General features: G+C 39.8%; 1 protein-coding gene across 2 annotated transcripts in view; it reads right to left on the bottom strand.

Moving 5' to 3' along the window:
* Positions 1–18524, bottom strand: part of GPS1 (geranyl diphosphate synthase 1) — a 316841-nt gene that overhangs the window by 180444 nt on the left and 117873 nt on the right. For both annotated transcript variants that reach the window (XM_089377112.1, XM_089377113.1), the window contains exon 7: positions 15577–15648. In XM_089377112.1, coding sequence (XP_089233238.1) covers positions 15577–15648 — 72 coding nt within the window. The remainder of the gene's footprint in view (positions 1–15576; positions 15649–18524) is intronic.

The following is an 18524-nucleotide window of genomic DNA, read 5'->3' on the forward strand; positions in this document are numbered from 1 at the left end:
ACAATTTGCACATGTGTGGGCATAAATTCAAAATCACACTTCTGCTTATCCAAATGAGATGATCTTTATATCAATCTTGGACCTCTCGAAAAAAGGAATCCAATACAATCATCATCGCCATCAAATGAGCTGACCCAAGGTGGAATTTGGCCCTAGTTGCCAATTTTAACATATTTAAATGAAAAAAGACTTTGGAAAAATGAAAAGCTAATTATCAATATTGAACAAATGATTTACACCTAATGTGCATGTTTCAAATGCAAGTCTATTAACAAGGCAAGATTGAAGTTCTACCCAAAACCAGTGTTCTACAAAGTTTTCGTGACAGGCAGATGCAGGCACAAGGAGACGAACAGGGGGAACATGTGGGAGCACCCCCCAAATTTTGCGGAAATTCAGGGAGGATTGGGGGACGCCAGGGTGTGTGTGTGTGTATTATAAACATAATTCAAATTCAATAATGAAATGCATTGATTCATACATCATAAATGGTTCAATGAAATATAAATGGTAAAATATTGTACACATTGATTAAATTCATCGTTCATTATTACAGAATCTTATTAGTACTAAAAAAAATAGTAAATACTAAAGTTTGAAGACTAGAACAGTAAATTGAAATTACTCAAACTCAAAAACAATAAAAACTGACAACTCAAAGACTTGGCCTAAAGTCATCAATATCTAGAGTCAAGACTCAAAAGTTAAAAACTAAAAACAAACAAAGGACAATGAACCAATGTTATCAGAATCTGACCAGGGATCAAACTAGTTACCCCAAAACTAGGAACTAGAAAAAACAAAAAAAAACTAGGCCAAAAAACCAGTCGACCAAAAAATACATAAATATTCAATCTTTGAAAAATAATATGTTAATATTCATGTGCATCCATATGAATGAAACCACTATAAACAAATATGCAAAATTTATCATATATATATATATATATATATGAGAAACTTTTCTCATACATATATATAAATATGATAAACTTTGCATATTTGTGTGTAGTGACCAAAAAATACATAAATATTCAAATTTTGAGAAATAATATGTTAATATTCATGTGCATCCATATGAATGAAACCACTATACACAAATATGCAAAGTTTATCATATATCTATATATATATATATATATATATATATAGCAAGGGTGCATATAACCAAAATAGCACAGAGAGCGATCCATATTTGAACCAAATATACATCAAAAAATAAGATCTAGATGGCCTCTATAGTCCAAAAAAAATCATACTACAACAAATACCTACATATCATCAGAATCATTATGTATATTGCGATCCTCATCATCAATATCACCCTCTAAGCATTAAAATAAGATAGAAAAACCTTAACATTTCAAGTTGAGATTTTGTTTGAGTGATAGGTAAATTTTACTAGGGTCATGATAGAGGAATTAAATAGTCAATGCCACCAACATTGATCCTGATCTTTTAACTTCAAGGATGCATACAGAATTGCATATAACAAAGCATATTAACCAAGTAACTTGAAACACATGAAAAGAAATGGAAATCATAAGCAAACATGAGATCAAAGACACAACGATTTGATTATGGGGTTCACCTAGTGTGGGCTACGTCTTTAGGCCCTACTGAAAAGTGGGGAGGCCTTCTTTCATTAAGTGGCATCAACGAAATCAGTTACAAGCAACTTTACAAAAGTGACCATTATACCTCCAATTCGAATGATGGCCTGGAAATGGAGACCTCAGCTGGTGAAACGAACTGCATGATTGGATTCCTGGCGCAAAAACATGCAAAATCGACTATAAATTTGTCAAATTTTGACACTGGCACCTCTGGCCCTCTAAAAGAATATTTTCAACATCTTGTGGATTCCCTCACTCATGGTTCCACACCCCTGGTGGCTCCTGTTTCCGTAGTCGCCCTCCGCTGGTCCCCGTTGAATGGCATGATGAAGGTTTAAGTAATACTTGGTGGGTGGACTAAACAATGTCTAGGTCGTTGGCTCATTCACAACGGTCGACATATTTAGGATTTGGTTGGCGGCAGACAGGGTTGAAACGCCGCCCACCCCAAATATGGTGCATTGTTTTGATTTTTTAACTCGGCGATTTGAACATATGCAACAATCGTTTATATGTTGTGTCTCCAGCGCGACAGTTACATATAATTTTAGTGGCTTTTGGTTTGGGGTCACCCGAGAGGCGGGCCGGCCATGTTAGTTGGGCAGGTTCAAGCCCTGTCGACCCTGGTACTCTTTACAAGTGGTGTCTGGGGGCAGGTCTGTCGGCCACCATATTACAATATGTATATATATGCGACTTATGTTGGGTCGTTTGGGCTATGCAGTCTCGTTGAACACCATATTACTATATATGCGACTTATGTTGGGTCGTCTGGGCTATGCAGTCCCGCTGGGCACCATATTACAATATGTATATATATGCGACTTTTGTTGGGTCGTTTGGGCTATGCGGTGGCAAGGTTTGACCACCCGCCACCATATATATATATATATGTTTTGGCATTGGTTGGTGGGGTTGGTGGCCCACCCACCAATTTTACATATATATATATATATATATATATATATATATATATTGTTATATAGCCCGTGTTAGCCAAAGTTTTTCCACCGGTATTTAAGGGTCACTGGGCAAATTAAGTAGGCAACAAATTCGCCCGTTTCGGTGACCGGATTTTGTGCGTCAGGACTCTGCCAAATTGTTGCCTCGTTAAGACTGCCACTTGGCCAAGTTTGACCAGAACTTTGACCCGTTATAAGTATAACTTGAGCATACGAACTCAGATTTGAGTCAGATTTGAGTGTCGTTTGCACCGTTGGAATCAGGGCAACGAGCACTATGATCTAGTCCTAGTTTCGCTTCTATCTGATGACTTTGATTTTTGAGTTATTTCAAGGCCACTGGTATTTCTAGATCCACCTCAATGTTTATAAAACCGGAACTGGTGACCGGACTGGTCCACCTAATGAACTGGTTTACTGACCGGGACTGGTTAGGTCTAAACGAACCGGTTTTAGAAAAATACATTAAATAATTAATTTTTAATGAAACAAAACTATTTTTAAGATTTAAAACCATGATTCCAAGCCAATAGAGACAAAATATGCAAAGCTTGCTCATTTATATACCATGTAAAGGCTAATATATCAAAATGGCACCGAGTGCAATACATATCATCGACAAAATAGTAAAATACATAAGCAATGAGGCTCTAAATGGCCTATAAAGTCCAAAAACAATACTGCAAGCTATGAGGCCATTGGCCTACTACAAGTCTATAGTGTACACATGATCAATCATCAAGTTCATCACCACTGCTAGACACAGGATCATCATCAGGAGCTACATAGACATCATCTAGTTTAGAGTCTGAGGATGCCTCAGCCTGATCTGCAACTTGTGATGTGGCGCATCGCTATTGATTTGTCTTATGTGTGTTGTTGTGGGAGTTGAATCTTTCAGTCGTTCTTATGTGTCTTGTTGCGTGAGTTGAATCTTTCAGTCATTATGATGTTTGCGACATGTCGCTTTCATTTACAACTTATCATGATACGCCCTTTTCCTTGTTGCAATTTACTTGATATTGAAGTTTTACTTTCTTGTGAGGTTGAGATTTTTTGAAAGTTTAAGTAGCTTGCAAAATGCAACATTTGTAAATTCTTTTCCTTTTGCTCCCTATCATAAGGATTGGAGTTTTCAATCTTTCATTTACATGTGATCTGATGCACATTATTAAAAGTTCCAAACTTGTTTCTTTTGCTTTGTGGCTCCTATGGTCTTATTGCACCTTTATTGATACCCAAAGGTACATCATTGTGCAACATGTTGTGGTAACTTTGAACTTCAAAACTTGCAAACTTTGTGCCATAGGTTGATACAAAAAATCAAAAGATAGAGCCAGTTGATCAAATGACACAAACTTAAAAGGTTCAAAGTCTATGATATTTTCACCTTGTCATAAGTATTAAAAAGTTAAAAGCTTTGATGATGCATGCCATATTACAAAGATGGAAGGTTGCCAAAAATTAGTGAATGTTGTTGGGACTAGCAAGTTCTAAGTTTAAGTGACATGAAAAGTGTCACAATGAGAGTAACTTTCGAGGTGTGTCAAAGCTTGAAAACTTCAACAAAAGACTTGAGGTGAAGATAAAAGAGGGACTAGTAGATGGAAAATTAAGGCTTAGCAACGCTCCACAAATTTCACAAGTCATAAGCTCAATGCCAAAAAGGCTTTAAACAACACAAGCTAAAGATCTAATGTGAAACAAGGAGCTTGTAGGTAAAATGTAGTTGTTTCAAGATGTAGGTGGACTTTAAGTAGCAATCGATGTTGATTCCAACTCAAGCTTGTTTCATTTGAGTCACAACCTCTACTAGCTGCACATGTTGAAAGTTTGATGTTAGTTGACCCAAACTAGCTCATTCACATAAACATTATATAGTAACCGGCCGGTTTAGGATGGAACCGGCCAGTTTGACTACAAATCGGCCGGTTCCGTCCTAAACCGGCTAGTTAGGGCCAAAAATCCGCCACATCGCCTTCCTAACCGGGTTTTTCAGCCAGTTCCAACCGGTGGCCTTGTTGACCAGCCGGTTTGACAGGTTATCGGTTAGGAAGGCCAGTTTTAAAAACATTGATCTACCTAGATCATTCCTCCCCACTGAGGAGCTTTTGGTCCTCCAAAAGCATGACCACATCCTGCACACTACCTGTGTCCTCGTCAAGCCACACTTTCAACATCTGCATTGCATGCAAATCTGGTACATTCTTTGCAATCACATACAAAACCACACATGACTCAAACAACCCCATACTTGCCAAGAGTTTATAACACACACTCTTTGGTCAAGTTTTACATAATAGAAACCAATACCCCAGCTACCAACAAAAGGCCAAAAACATCATCGTTGCTTTAATAAGCGATGGAAAACACATCATCACTTTTACAATTATTCGCAACGCATGATTTACAAACTATGCCTATGACAAGCAACTATACCTAGTAAAACCATCTCTTACTCAACAAAGTGAATGGATCATCTCCCTGTGGTGGATTCACTTGTTGAACATCTTCACCAGCTGGTTTCTTCATAGGTGTTTTCTGGGCTTGGAGAGTTTGACACGCGGCTTTCTGGTGTCCATCCTCGTTGCAGTAACTACAATGATTCTTTCTCCTCCAAACTTTTCGGATCGTCTTGGAACACTTTCTCCTGGTGCGCCTCTAATAAGTGCCCGTGGAATCCTCATTATCACTGGAATGCGATGAGGTGCTTTCATCATCTGTCGTTGGTTGGTCACTAGCTGCCTTGGAGCATTCCCCAACCTCTTTTCTGACATATCCAAGTCTTGCATAACAAGGCAATTCCTCCACTTTGATGGGATTCACAATGCCTTGGCCATTAATGTCGAGGCCCTTTCCTTGATACCCCATTTTCTTCAACAATTTTGATCCAATTCCTATAGTATGTTTCTCAAAAGCAGCAAAATCATCATCATAAAAAGTACATGAAATTGACGAATCACTTTTTACCTCAGGCTTGTCATGCTGCAACTTCTCCAAGGCCTCCTCCTTGGCTTGTATCTAATGTTGCAACCTTTGTTTCTCCTTCTCTACTTCTTGTAGGAGTCTCCTTAGTTCAGCATTCTCCGCCTAAATGTTTTGGTTGATTTCTTCGAGTTCTTGGAGCCATGCCGCATTTGGTGCCCTTTTTCATTTTTGGCACAACATCTGCTGAAATCTTTGTCTCATCGCCTGAATCAGAACCCAAGTCGATGGGTCCATTCGCTACAATCCCAAGAGCTGCAATATTCATTTCGTCACCTGATTCTGATCCCAGGTCAATTGGTCCACCGCCTACAAATCTCGCAACTGTGATCTTCTCATCATCCTCTGATTCAGATTCTTGGTCTTGTTGCACAGTTGCAACTGTCTTCTGCTTCTCTTTTCTGTCGTTCCTCTTAGGTCTCAATTTTGGATGCAATTTCCAGCAATTCTCCTCATCATGCCCTTCTTTCTCACAATGAGTACAAGAGGGCCTTGCTTCTCTTCTCTTGGTTGTTGTTGCCCTCTCCAAGCAGTCATCTTGCTCATGCTTGGTTGTTGTTGCCCTCTCCGAGCAGTCATCTTGCTCATGCTTCTAATTGCTTTCAAAATGTACAACCTTCACACTAATTTCATCAAGAGACTTAGGTTCAAATAATAACAATGAATGACGCAAATAACTATGCAAAGATCCAATATATTTCATCAATGTCTCAGAAGTGTCTAGTGGAACATTCAATGCTAATGCTTGTTTTCTAAACTCCTTTGTAAAATTCTGAACAGTTTGACCTTTGCTTTGTTTCAAATGTTTCCATTCCATCATGGCCTTCTGTCTGTAACCCAATGGGTAAAATTGTCTTCTTAAAGCAGAAATGAACTCAAACTAAGGTGAAAGAAGTTTACGACTACTCTTACCACCTTCCTACAGCTTGCCTTCCCACCAGACGAGAGTGGTGCCACTCAATTGAAGGGATGCTAGCTAGATCTTAGCTTCATCCTCTTTGATTTGTTGTATGCGGAAATACAATTCAACATGTCTTATCCAGTGATCTAGCTTTTATGCATTAGATTCTGTTGACATCTAATCCTCAGCGGTTGGGTGTACCCGGAATGTGAACAGTCATCAAGTAGATGAACTGATCAGTCACATTCTTGTATATAAACAATAGTTACCTAATGAAATAAATCAATCAGTTTTCTTCTGCAAAGTCTGGAGTTAACCTGGCCTGACATGGTATTAGAGCGCAGGTCCCAGGTTCCTTTTTTGGCGTGCTCCTTATTCTGCCTATATGCTGCCTTTCATAAAAGCGTTGCTTCTCCTGGTTCTGGCAATCTAATAACGCTCCTCTCTCATACCTGCAATTTAGGGTAACAGTCTTCACTGCTATGGTCAGTCATCTGCGCATCTTTGCCATCATCTTCTGTGCATTTTATTCTACCGTTGAAGAATCGATTCGTTGCATTGAGGCAATTTTCGCTATGTCGAATGGTGTGGCCGCTGGAAAACGATGTGGTTTTACATTGTCTTGAATCTGTTGTGGTATACATTGTGGTTTTACAATGTTTTGAGTCTGCGTACCTCCACTTCGCCAATTCCATCCTGCACATTGTAGCCAGCACGCATGCCATTTTCTGAATCTGGTGGTATGAATCCCCTTCGCTATGCCTCCACCCACGGCTCTGTTGGTATACTATAACGCCATACCACCATATCTCTGCCCGGTCATATCTCTGAGTAGCCATACCACCATATCTCTGCTTGGTTGGTATACTATAATGCCATACCATCATATCTCTGTGCGCCATTGGTGATGTTGCTCAAGTATGATATTATGCGTTCAATGGTCACCGAGTGGTAGTTGCGGAGCCGGTGCTCGCCTCTGAGAACGCAGAAATTGATGAAGCCTTCCGGAATGTCTGATGGATGTTAACATGGTATCCTCATGTCGTGAGTTCGATTAGCGACAAGGTATCCTCATCCCCGGTCTTAAACTCCGCAAGATAACGATTCGACATGCTGATGGTTCTCGAAGAAGAAACTCTAGTGCTATTGTGAATGCTGGTAGTCTATCAAAGCATAAAAGCCCAGTCCAAAATGATGCTGGAGCTGGAAAAGATGTGGTAATTGCTCGTCCAGAGAGGCCAGATCGTGTCCATTTATCTGGTCTGATTAGCCAAACTGGCAGCACATCAAGACGAGGAGTGATTTCGTGTAGCAGGCAAGCAATTCTGTCTGATGCTGATTCATCATCACGTCCACGTGCAGCTGACTTGAGTCCTATTCCATTGCACAACCCTGGAGGCCAGCGGAGCTCTCCAGTAACTTCTGCAGATCCCAAGCGATCTGGTTCTGGTCGGATTATGCCAAGTTCTAGGAATTATGAAGCATTTGTGGAGGTGATATAGTGATATTGCACAGTTTTTTTTATTTTTGGTAATGCTGCGTTGAAGCATAAAGTGATATATTGAAGTGATATGTACATAATATTTCAATGAAATTCTGATGCTTCTGTCAAACATTAGAGGGATTTGTAGAAAATATAGTGCATAAGGCTGTAAGGAAGTTATTTATCAGCAGAAGTTTTTTTTTATCAAGCAGAAGTTATTTTTTACAGAATGCATTCAATCATCTCTATGGTAGGAATAGTTCTCACTGGCAAGGAGAACTATCCTGAATGGTCCCGGATGATAAAACACACCCTCATCTTCAATGAGTTGTGGAAGGGAGTGTGTGTCGGAGAAGGAGACAATGACCCAGTACAGCCTACATCAGACAAAGAGCTCGTCATTTGGGATAACAAGAACAGCAAAGCATATGCATTAATCGCAGCATCTGTAAATGAAGAAGTAAGTCGCCATATTTCATCATATTCAACTGCCTTTGAAGCTTTACAAAAGCTCAAAGAACTCTATGACTCACATTCTGCACTTGAAGTTGTTCAGCTCATGATTAAACTCTTCACTCTTGAACTGAAAAATAATGATCCTCTTGCTCTTGCATCTAAAGTAAAATCCATAATGCATGATATCAAATCCACTAAGGTTGAGTTGGATATCCCTCTTATTGCTTTTCTCAAGGCACTCTATCCCACTTACTCCAATTATCTTGAGTCTTTACAAGCAAATGGAAATCTTAAAGATATAACCTTTGACTCCCTTATGAAAAAGTTTGCTGAAAGAGAGAAAGCCTTTGGAAAGAAGACAGTCCCTGAATCTTCTGAAGAAACTGTGTGCCTTGCTCATAAAGAAAAGCATCCTGCTCAAGACTCTACAAGAGGAAGAGGTGGACGAAGAGGAAGAGGAAGATATTTCAGAGGCAGGGGGGGCAGACATTCTCAAGGAGAAAAGGCAGATCTGCATTGCATTCGTTGCAAACGAAATGGATCACATGATGCTTCTACATGCAAGCTACCATGGGACAAAATTGAGCAGAGAAGAAACCAGCAGAAAGGTAAAACTGATGATACAGACAAAGGTAAAGCACCTGAATCCGCTCACTATATTGAGGCACAATGTAACATTGGAGTAAATGAAGATTTGTTTAATGCTTCACTTGCTTCTTCGAAAAATGATTGATTGCTTGATTCAGGAGCAACCTGTCATATGACTCATAGGAAAGATTTTTTTGAAGATTTCACTGACAATGTTGATGGAGCAGTATACTTTGCAGATCAGTCAAAAATCAAGCCATCAGGGCTTGGCACAATCAGGCTTAAACTGCATGGTCTTCCAGACTTTCTTCTGGATCATGTTCTATATCTCCCACAGCTCAAGAGAAACTTGTTGTCCTTGGTCCACATTCGCCAACAAGGTCACTCCATTCATATGTTTGATGGCAAGATTGAGGTAAGAAAAGCTTCTGACCACTCACTTGTCATGAGGGGAATAGAAGAAGAAAGACTTCTCAAACTGCAAGGAACCTCTGCTCATGCACAACATTTCTCATATATTTCTCATCATGAAGAAGGTGCACTTCCATCAAGTTTATTATGGCATGCTAGATTTGGACATTTAAACTATGACAGTCTCCGCTTATTGAAGAAAAATGGTGTTGTTGGTTTGCCTACAATTCCTAGGAAACATAAACAATGTGATGCTTGCATTCTAGGAAAGCATAGCAAACAGCCTTTTCATGATTCACATTCAAGAGCACATAGGAAGCTTGAACTCATTCATTCAGATTTATGTGGTCCAATGCCTGTTCCTTCTGCAAATGGAAATAAATATATCATGACATTTATTGATGATTACACCAGAATGTGTTGGGTTTATTTATTGAAGAACAAATCTGATGCTTTTCAAACATTCAAGAACTTTCATAAATGGATTGAAAATGATGCACAATCTCATATTGGGTCTATTCGCACTGATAATGGAAAAGAATATACATCAAATGAATTTGACAACTATCTTCGCCAACATGGAATCAAACATCAAACAACTGTACCTTATAATCCCCAACAGAATGGTGTAGCAGAAAGAATGAATAGAACAATCTTGAATATGGTACGATCCATGCTTTTCTTCAAAAATGTAAAGATAATGTTTTGGGCTGATGCTGTTCTATGTGCTGCATATATAAAGAATAGATGTCCATCTAGTGCTATAAGAAACAAGACTCCTTATGAATTGTGGTATGGACATGTTCCTTCGGTAAAACATCTCAGGATCTTTGGTTCCACCTATTATGCTTTAATACCAAAGGTACATAGAAACAAACTTGGTGCTAGAAGTCGTAAGTGTATCTTCCTTGGGTATTCAAACACATCTAAAGCATACCGCCTCTATGATGAAGTAAATAAAAAGTTTGTTTTATCTAGAGATGTCATTTTACTCGAATCATCCAAATCTGACAATGTTGTTGAGCGGCAACTTGATCGCTTGGATAGATTCGCAAAAACAAAATCATTTCAAGAATTTGATAATCAGATTCCACATCTTGAAGGGGGGATTCCTATACTAGAACAACATGTGGAATCTTCTTCTGAAGAACAATCTCCTCTGCATGAAACTCCAACAATGGATGATGCTTTAAGTGATGTAATTGATAGAGTTGAGAGACTCAATCTTGATTCAGTCCCAACTCAATCAACAGAGCAGCCTGGACCATCTCAGAAAGGCCCCCCAAAGTGGCTGACAAAGACACTTGAAAGTGTTCATCCTGATGAAATTGGAAAAACAGGAACCAAAAATACAAACCGACAAGATGGAGGTGATGTAGATGACTCTCATTCACCTGTTGATATGGATGTTACTTATGATTGTGAATTGAACTTGTCTACAGATTTTGAACCAACTTCCTTCAAAGAAGCTGCTTCTCATGATGAATGGAAAGAAGCGATGCAAAAGGAGTATGATGCCCTCATAAAGAATGGCACTTGGAAGCTGGTTGATCCTCCATTTGGAACCAAACCAATTGGCTGCAAGTGGGTCTACAAGAACAAATACAAAGCTGATGGCTCACTTGACAAGCACAAAGCTAGGCTTGTGGCAAAAGGTTTTGCACAGAAGGAAGGGGTCGATTATGAGGAAACTTTTGCCCCCACAGCAAAATGGGCCACCATCTGGACACTCTTTGCACTAGCTGCTCAGAACGGTTGGAAAGTCCATCAAATGGATGTAAAAACTGCATTCTTGAATGGAGATCTAAAAGAGAATGTTTTTATGTCCCAGCCTGAAGGATTTGCTGTGAAAGGACATGAACATAAAGTATGCAAACTTGTGAAGTCCTTGTACAGCCTCAAACAAGCACCACGAGCCTGGTATGAAAAACTAACAGAGCATCTTCTGAAACTCAACTTCAATCATTTTGATCTTGATGATGCAACTTTATTTATCAAGAAAGTTGGCAAAACAGTTGTATATCTTGTGGTATATGTAGATGATCTTTTAATGACAGGGAACAATGAAAGCTATATTGCATCCATAAAGAAAGAATTAGGAAAAAGTTTTGAAATGACTGATTTGGGCTATGTTCATTATTATCTTGGCATTGAAGTAACCCAACATCCAAAATCCATATTTCTTTCTCAAAAGAAATACATTGGAGATTTGTTAAACAGATTTGGCATGACAGAGTGCAATCCTCTTTCTACTCCAATGGAACAAAACTTAAAGCTCACATCTATTGAAGGAAAGGAATTTGAGGATGCAACAAAGTATAGACAGCTTATAGGAAGTCTCATCTACCTCACTACTACCAGACCAGACAGTTCATTTGTTGTTGGAATCCTCTCCAGGTTTATGCAAAAGCCTTGTGAGGGACATTGGTCTGCTACAAAAAGAGTTCTAAGGTACTTGAAGGGAACTCAAGACCTTGGAATCAAGTATACACAGGTGGACGACTTCAGCTTGATTGGATACTCTGATTCAGACTTCGATGGAGACAAAGAAACTGGAGTATCTACTTCAGGATATGCTATGAGTCTTGGATCAGGAGCTGTCTCTTGGAGATCACGCAAACAATCAGTTCCAACAGATTCCACAACAGAAGCAGAATACGTGGCAGCAGCTGAAGCAACGAAAGAAATTGTGTGGCTCAGGAAAATTCTTGAAGATTTGCAGGTAAAACAAGTACAATCAACTCCACTCATGATTGACAACACCTCTGCAATAAAGTTGGTCAAGAACCCAAAGTTCCATGATTGTACTAAGCACATCAATACTAAATATCATCTGATCCGACATCATGTTGAGGCCAAAACAATCCATCTCCGTCATTGTTCCACAAATGAGCAAATTGCAGACATCTTCACCAAAGCGCTTGGAAGAGAAAAGCTTGAAAGATTCAGAACGATGCTTGGACTCACCAACATCCCTTCAGATTAAGGGGGGGAATTGTTGACACCTAATCCTCAGCGGTTGGGTGTACCCGGAATGTGAACAGTCATCAAGTAGATGAACTGATCAGTCACATTCCTGTATATAAACAATAGTTACCTAATGAAATAAATCAATCAGTTTTCTTCTGCAAAGTCTGGAGTTAACCTGGCCTGACAGATTCTCCACTAAATATAGGTAAATCAAACTTGACATCTAGCTTGAAAAAGGGCTTTTTAGATGCATTCCTCTAATTCTTGTTAGAATGATGAGAAGAGGAAGAAGAAGAACTTTCACTAAAGGATGAAGAGGGAGGAGGCTCTTCTCCTTCACCTTCATGACTTACCGAGGCATGATCATCTGGTTCCTTCTTCTCAGGCTTGATTGTCTTCTCATATTCTGCAAACAACTTGTCAACTTTCTCTGCCATGGTGAAGAAGATCTTGCGATAATTTCGCTCTTCCTCCAATTGGGCTTCCTCATCTACCATGTTTTGTCTTCGTGGTGCACGCCCCGCTTCGGGATCAAAGGATTTAAGTTTTTCTTCACCCCTCTGGAGCCTGTTCCTAGTTAGCATTCACTCATGCAACTCGCATCAAGAAGACCTGCTCTGATACCAAACTTGATCCAGATCTTTTAACTTCAAGGATGCGTATAGAATTGCATATAACAGAGCATATTTTCCAAGTAATTTAAAACACATGAAAAGAAGCGGAAATCATAAGCAAACATGAGATCAAAGACACAACGATTTGATTACGGAGTTCACCTAGTGTGGGCTACATCTCTAGGCCCTACTCAAAAGTGGGGAGGCCTTCTTTCATTAAGTGGCATCAAAGAAATCAGTTACAAGCAACTTTACAAAAATGACCCTTATACCTCCAATTCAGATGATGACCTGAAAATGGAGACCTCAGCTAGAGAAACGGACTGCACGATTGGATTCCTGGCGCAAAAACATGCAAAATTAACTATAAATTTGTCAAATTCTGGCACTGCCACCTCTGGCCCTCTAAAGGAATATTTTCAACATCTTGTGGATTCCCTCGCTCAGGGTTCCACACCCCTGGCCACTCCTAGTTCCATTGTTCGCCCTCCACTGGTCCCCGTCGAATGGCATGATGAAGGTTTAAATAATACTTGGCGGACAGACTAAACAATGTCTGGGTCGTTGGCCCGTTGGCAACCGTCGACATTTTTAGGATTTGGTTGGGGGCAGACAGGGTTCAAACCCCGCCCACCCCAAATATGGCGCGTTGTTTTGATTTTTTAACTCAACGGTTTGAAAATATGCAGCAATCGTTTATATGTTGTGGCTCTAGCACGATAGTTACATATAATATTAGTACCTTTTGGTTTGGGACCTCTCTCCATGCTGGTCGGGTGGGTTCAAGCCATGTCGACCCCGGTACTATTTACAAGTGGTGTGTGGGGGCAGGTCCACCGACCACCATATTAAAATATGTATATATGCGACTTTTGTTGGGTCGTTTGGGCTAGGCCGTGGCGGGGTTTGACCACCTATCACCATATATATATATATATATATATATATATAATTGGTTGGCGGGCCACCAACCCCGCCAACCATATAGCCCGTATTAGCCAAAGTTTTTTCGCCGGTTTTTAAGTTTCACTAGGCAAATTAAGTAGGCAACAAATTTCCCGTTCTGATGGCCAAATTCCATGTGTCAGGACTCTGCCAAATTGTTGTCTCGCTAAAACTACCACTTGGCCAAGTTTGACTAGAACTTTGACCCATTATAACTTGAGCATACAAATTCATATTTGAGTGTCGTTCGCACCGTTGGAATCAAGGCGACAAGCACTACGGCCTGATCCTGGTTTCGCTTCCATCTTATGACTTTGATTTTTGAGCTATTTCAAGGCCACTGGTATTTCTAAATCCACCTGGATCAAACATTGAGGTACATAGAGGGCTTGGTGCTCTTGACTAAATGCTAGTTCCATGCCTCATACATGATAAAATCCAACGCAAATGTTGCAACCCCCAAATCATGAAATCCTGAGTTGTTTTGTCTTTGTTTTTATGGGCTGATGAGGGCCTGAAGGATTTGGCCTCAGCCCTAGTTGTAACAGTCAAAAGGACAGATTTGTAATTTTGTTGTATATTAGCATTGTGTTAGGGGTTGGAAAGGGCCACGATCCCTGGTACGGGAGCCCTATGATTTTCTTATTGATGGACTGATAAGGGATGTGTTTGGGCCAATAAATTCTTGTGCACTTTTGTTGATTTCACTGCTGTTAAATTCCATTGTGCAAAATGCTTTATTGTTGGGCATCTCTAGTGTGTTTGTGTTCCTAGGTAGGGCATAGAGTTGACCTAGGGTGCAAGGAAATTTCAACACATCGTTATAAGATTCACAACTCCATTACAAGACCAGAACTACGTGAAACAAGCAGACTATTACATGTTTGATTGGAAAGTGAACCTAACATTTGAGCAGTAGTTTCCCCATATTTATCAGTAATTGTGGGGCATTCTTCTCTAAGTGAGGAGGAAATAATTAACACTAAAAACACATTCTGTATATTTTTAAATTGTTTTTCAATCCTAATGTGTTTTAACTTTTTAGTGCTCCTCACAAAAGAAACGTTATCATTGTTTAGTAACTAGTTCTAGGCTAGTTTTATAAAAATTTGAAGAGCTATTTTTGTCTTCACTCTCCAATGTTGTCACAAATTTATACTACATATATGACAATTTGAGTATACAAACACACAACTTTCAAGCAGCAATTCTCCTCTGCGTTTTGTTCTTCCATTCTTTGCTCATAAAGCCAACCCTCAATGATTTGAAGCAATTTGCATGACTACAATAATTGCTGTTATTGCATAGCAACCTGCGTAAGTATAATAATTGTTGTTATTGTATGCTTTAGTTTCTTCTGCATGTTTAGTTTCCACACTTCCTAGACAATCCTGTATAGGTTTCCAACTATTGAAGCCATACTGAGGCGTATTTTTCCCCATTGAATATGATTTTTTTGCATTTGAACAAAGGAAAAAACAAATGTTTTATATTATGCAGCAAAGCACAACAAGGCATGAAATTCTCCATGGTGGTGAATGTCAATTGTTTTAAGAATAAAAAGATGCCTTTAAAGTTTATATAATGAATAGCATCAAGTCATAAAATGAATGAAGCTGAAAATAGCATGTCTCATCAAATTTACCTCTGTATTCTTCAATGAGGCAAGTGCCACAGATGCCCTTGAAAGCAAGAAATCACCAGCCAGTACCGCAAGCTGTGTTTCACAAAACTATGTGAACAAGGTCAGAAATAAACAATTTCACTAATCTATCAATAAGCATTAAACAAGTTCATTAATCTAACAGTAAACAATTCATAAACCCTCTCATCTCAAAAATGAAAGACCCAAGCAGAGTGCACCTCAAGGGCATAAAACAATAAAATACAGAAAAAATCAGTATTTGAAAAAAGGACCAAATACAAGAGTATACAACTAAAATATGGCTGAATACAGCCTTTATATATGACCGAAATACAGCTGAATACCAATGTTACCAGACTCGGAATCGGAAATAAATCGGCGAGGCAAAGGAGCAAAGAATTTTAATCGGATCGGGAAAAAATCAGTGAATTCAATAAATAAATATATACACATATATTGAGTTGAGTCCGAACATGATTGAAAGTACTGAGTCCTGACTTCTAACCAGTGACTACATAGAACCAGAAGCATCTACTTCTAAAAGTTTATAAAATGCTGCATACTAATCAGTAAAAAAAACAGTAACTGAAATCTCTTGATTGCTGCTGAAATGATATGATAATGGTTTGCTACTGAAATCTCTAACAGAGCACACACTGAAGCTAATGTCGGAGCACACGGCACACTACGCCTCTATTACGCAGAGTAAACCAAAAATGAAACCATGCAACCGATTCCTAATTCCCCTGACACAGGGACACGGGACACGCAAGACACGAAAATTCGAGTGTCCAACACGGGCACGTTGACCCCCAGGAACAAAACACGTTAGGACACATTATATATTATTTTATTAATTGGAGCAGAGAACTTTAAGATACGCAGAATTTTATATATATAAATATTTTATTAAAGAGATGAAATTACAGATGATGCTATTACAATTGCGGGTGCCTGGCTTATATACCGCCATGGACACCCTTTGGGGAAAGGGCATGATCTTATGATCGTGCCCTTTCATCTAATTTAATTGAATATTAAATAATAACCTAATCTAACTAATTTTTACATAACATTGCCTTCCTCTCAAAAGAATGCTTTGTCCTCAAAGCATACGTAACGACGGATGTTGTTGACAAAATGCTTCATTCTCCCAAGAAGCTTCTTCTTCGGGCAAGTCCTTCCACTTGATCAGATATTCCTTGATAGTACGATATCGAAGCTTTTTTTCTCTAGTAGACAAAATACCTTCTGGTTCTAAAATGACTCTTCCCTCATCATCAAGGGATGGAAGTGTTGTTTGTGATGTTTGATTGTTACCTAGTGCCCTTTTAAGGCAAGATATGTGGAAGACGTTGTGAACACGACTTGTCTCTGAAAGGCTTAAACCATACGCAACTTGGCTAATCTTTTTGTTAATCTGATAAGGTCCATAAAACTTTGGTGCCAATTTGTTTTTTCCTTTCTGTTTTAAAGATAATTGTTTGTATGGTTGGAGCTTAACAAATACCCATTCTCCCACTTCAAACTCTCTTTCGGTTCTGTTACGGTCCGCTTGTTGCTTCATACGATTCCTTGCATTATTCTGGTTTTCTTTTAATATTTGGACGATTTTTTGGGTTTCTTCTTGTTGACACCTAATCCTCAACGGATGGGTGAACTGGAACGCGAACAGTCATCAAGAAGATGAACTGATCCGTCCCATTTATGTATATAAATGATAGTTAGCTAATGAATTATGCAATCAGTTTTTCTCTGCCCATTCTGGAGTTACCCTGGCCTGACATGGTATCAGAGCACAGGTCCCAGATTCCTTGTAACTCCTCTGGCCATAATGCCTCTGCCTGAACGTTTGCCTGGCACCTCTGCCTGAACGTTTCACTGGCGCCTCTGCCTGAACGTTTGCCATAATGCCTCTGTCCTGCGTGTCATTGGGTCTCTGAGTATCGGTTAAGAGTCATTGATTGTTCTGCGGCCTGTTCTCGCTCTCCTCCCTCTCCGTCTGCCGCTCTCCTCCCTCTCCGTCTGTCGTCTACCACTTGCGGAGTAGCAGTAGGTGAAACCAATTCTATGGCTGCAAATGGATTAGGCGTTTCACCGGAAGAGAATTCGGTTCGATCAACCTTCACGATTTTCCTCTTCATCCTCAGCATTTGGATCAGCATCCCTTGACAACTCCCTTTCCGCTGGTCTCTTTTTCGAAACACTAATTGCATATTCTGCATCACCCATTTGAGCTACCTTATACAAACCTGTCCGCTACCTTGAATTCTGTTGGATGTTACCAGGGGTTTCGATATTCCTTTTTCCTTTTTCAAGAACTTCTCATTTGGTCTTTGGGATATTCACGTCCCATAATTTTCATCCGTTGGTACTAACTCTGGGCTTCTTGGCAGTTGCAGTTGCATTGGGCATTGGTTCCATGAGCTAAGAAAGACCTTGTCTTCCGACTCTTTGACTGAACTCGGACGTCTTTCAACAGACACCTATGAGTATTGTTCTTCACTATTTATTCTCCCCAGTCGAGCAGTTTTACTGCAACGTCCTGACCATCCAAGACTCCTCTATATACACTGCCAAAAGCGCCCTGGGCTATCTTACCCTTGAGAACCAATTGCTTAAGGTCGATTTCCCAGTCCTCCTTCGGGAGCTACTGTCCTAAGCTCCGACTGAAGCTGTTCTGTTGATGGATTCACAGATCCAGGATGTCACAACGTTTGGTTTCCTACCGATGAAGTTCTCGGATTATCAATGGCAGACGAACGCAGAAGCAAGACCCTGAAGGCCATGACCCGGGTCAAGCATTTGATGTGAAAGCTCTTTTAGGTCGGGCTTCCAGTACCATTTCACCAAAAGTGCTTCTCCCTGAAGCAGGGAAGACCGTTGATCAAAGCACCTGTCAGCCCGAGCCGACCCGGGGAGGGCGCTATTTTGGATCCAATCAACGA

The sequence above is a fragment of the Pinus tabuliformis genome, chromosome J (genome assembly GCF_031772625.1).
Source record: "Pinus tabuliformis cultivar Carrire ecotype Pingquan chromosome J, CPIR1, whole genome shotgun sequence".
Taxonomy (NCBI): Eukaryota; Viridiplantae; Streptophyta; class Pinopsida; order Pinales; family Pinaceae; genus Pinus; species Pinus tabuliformis.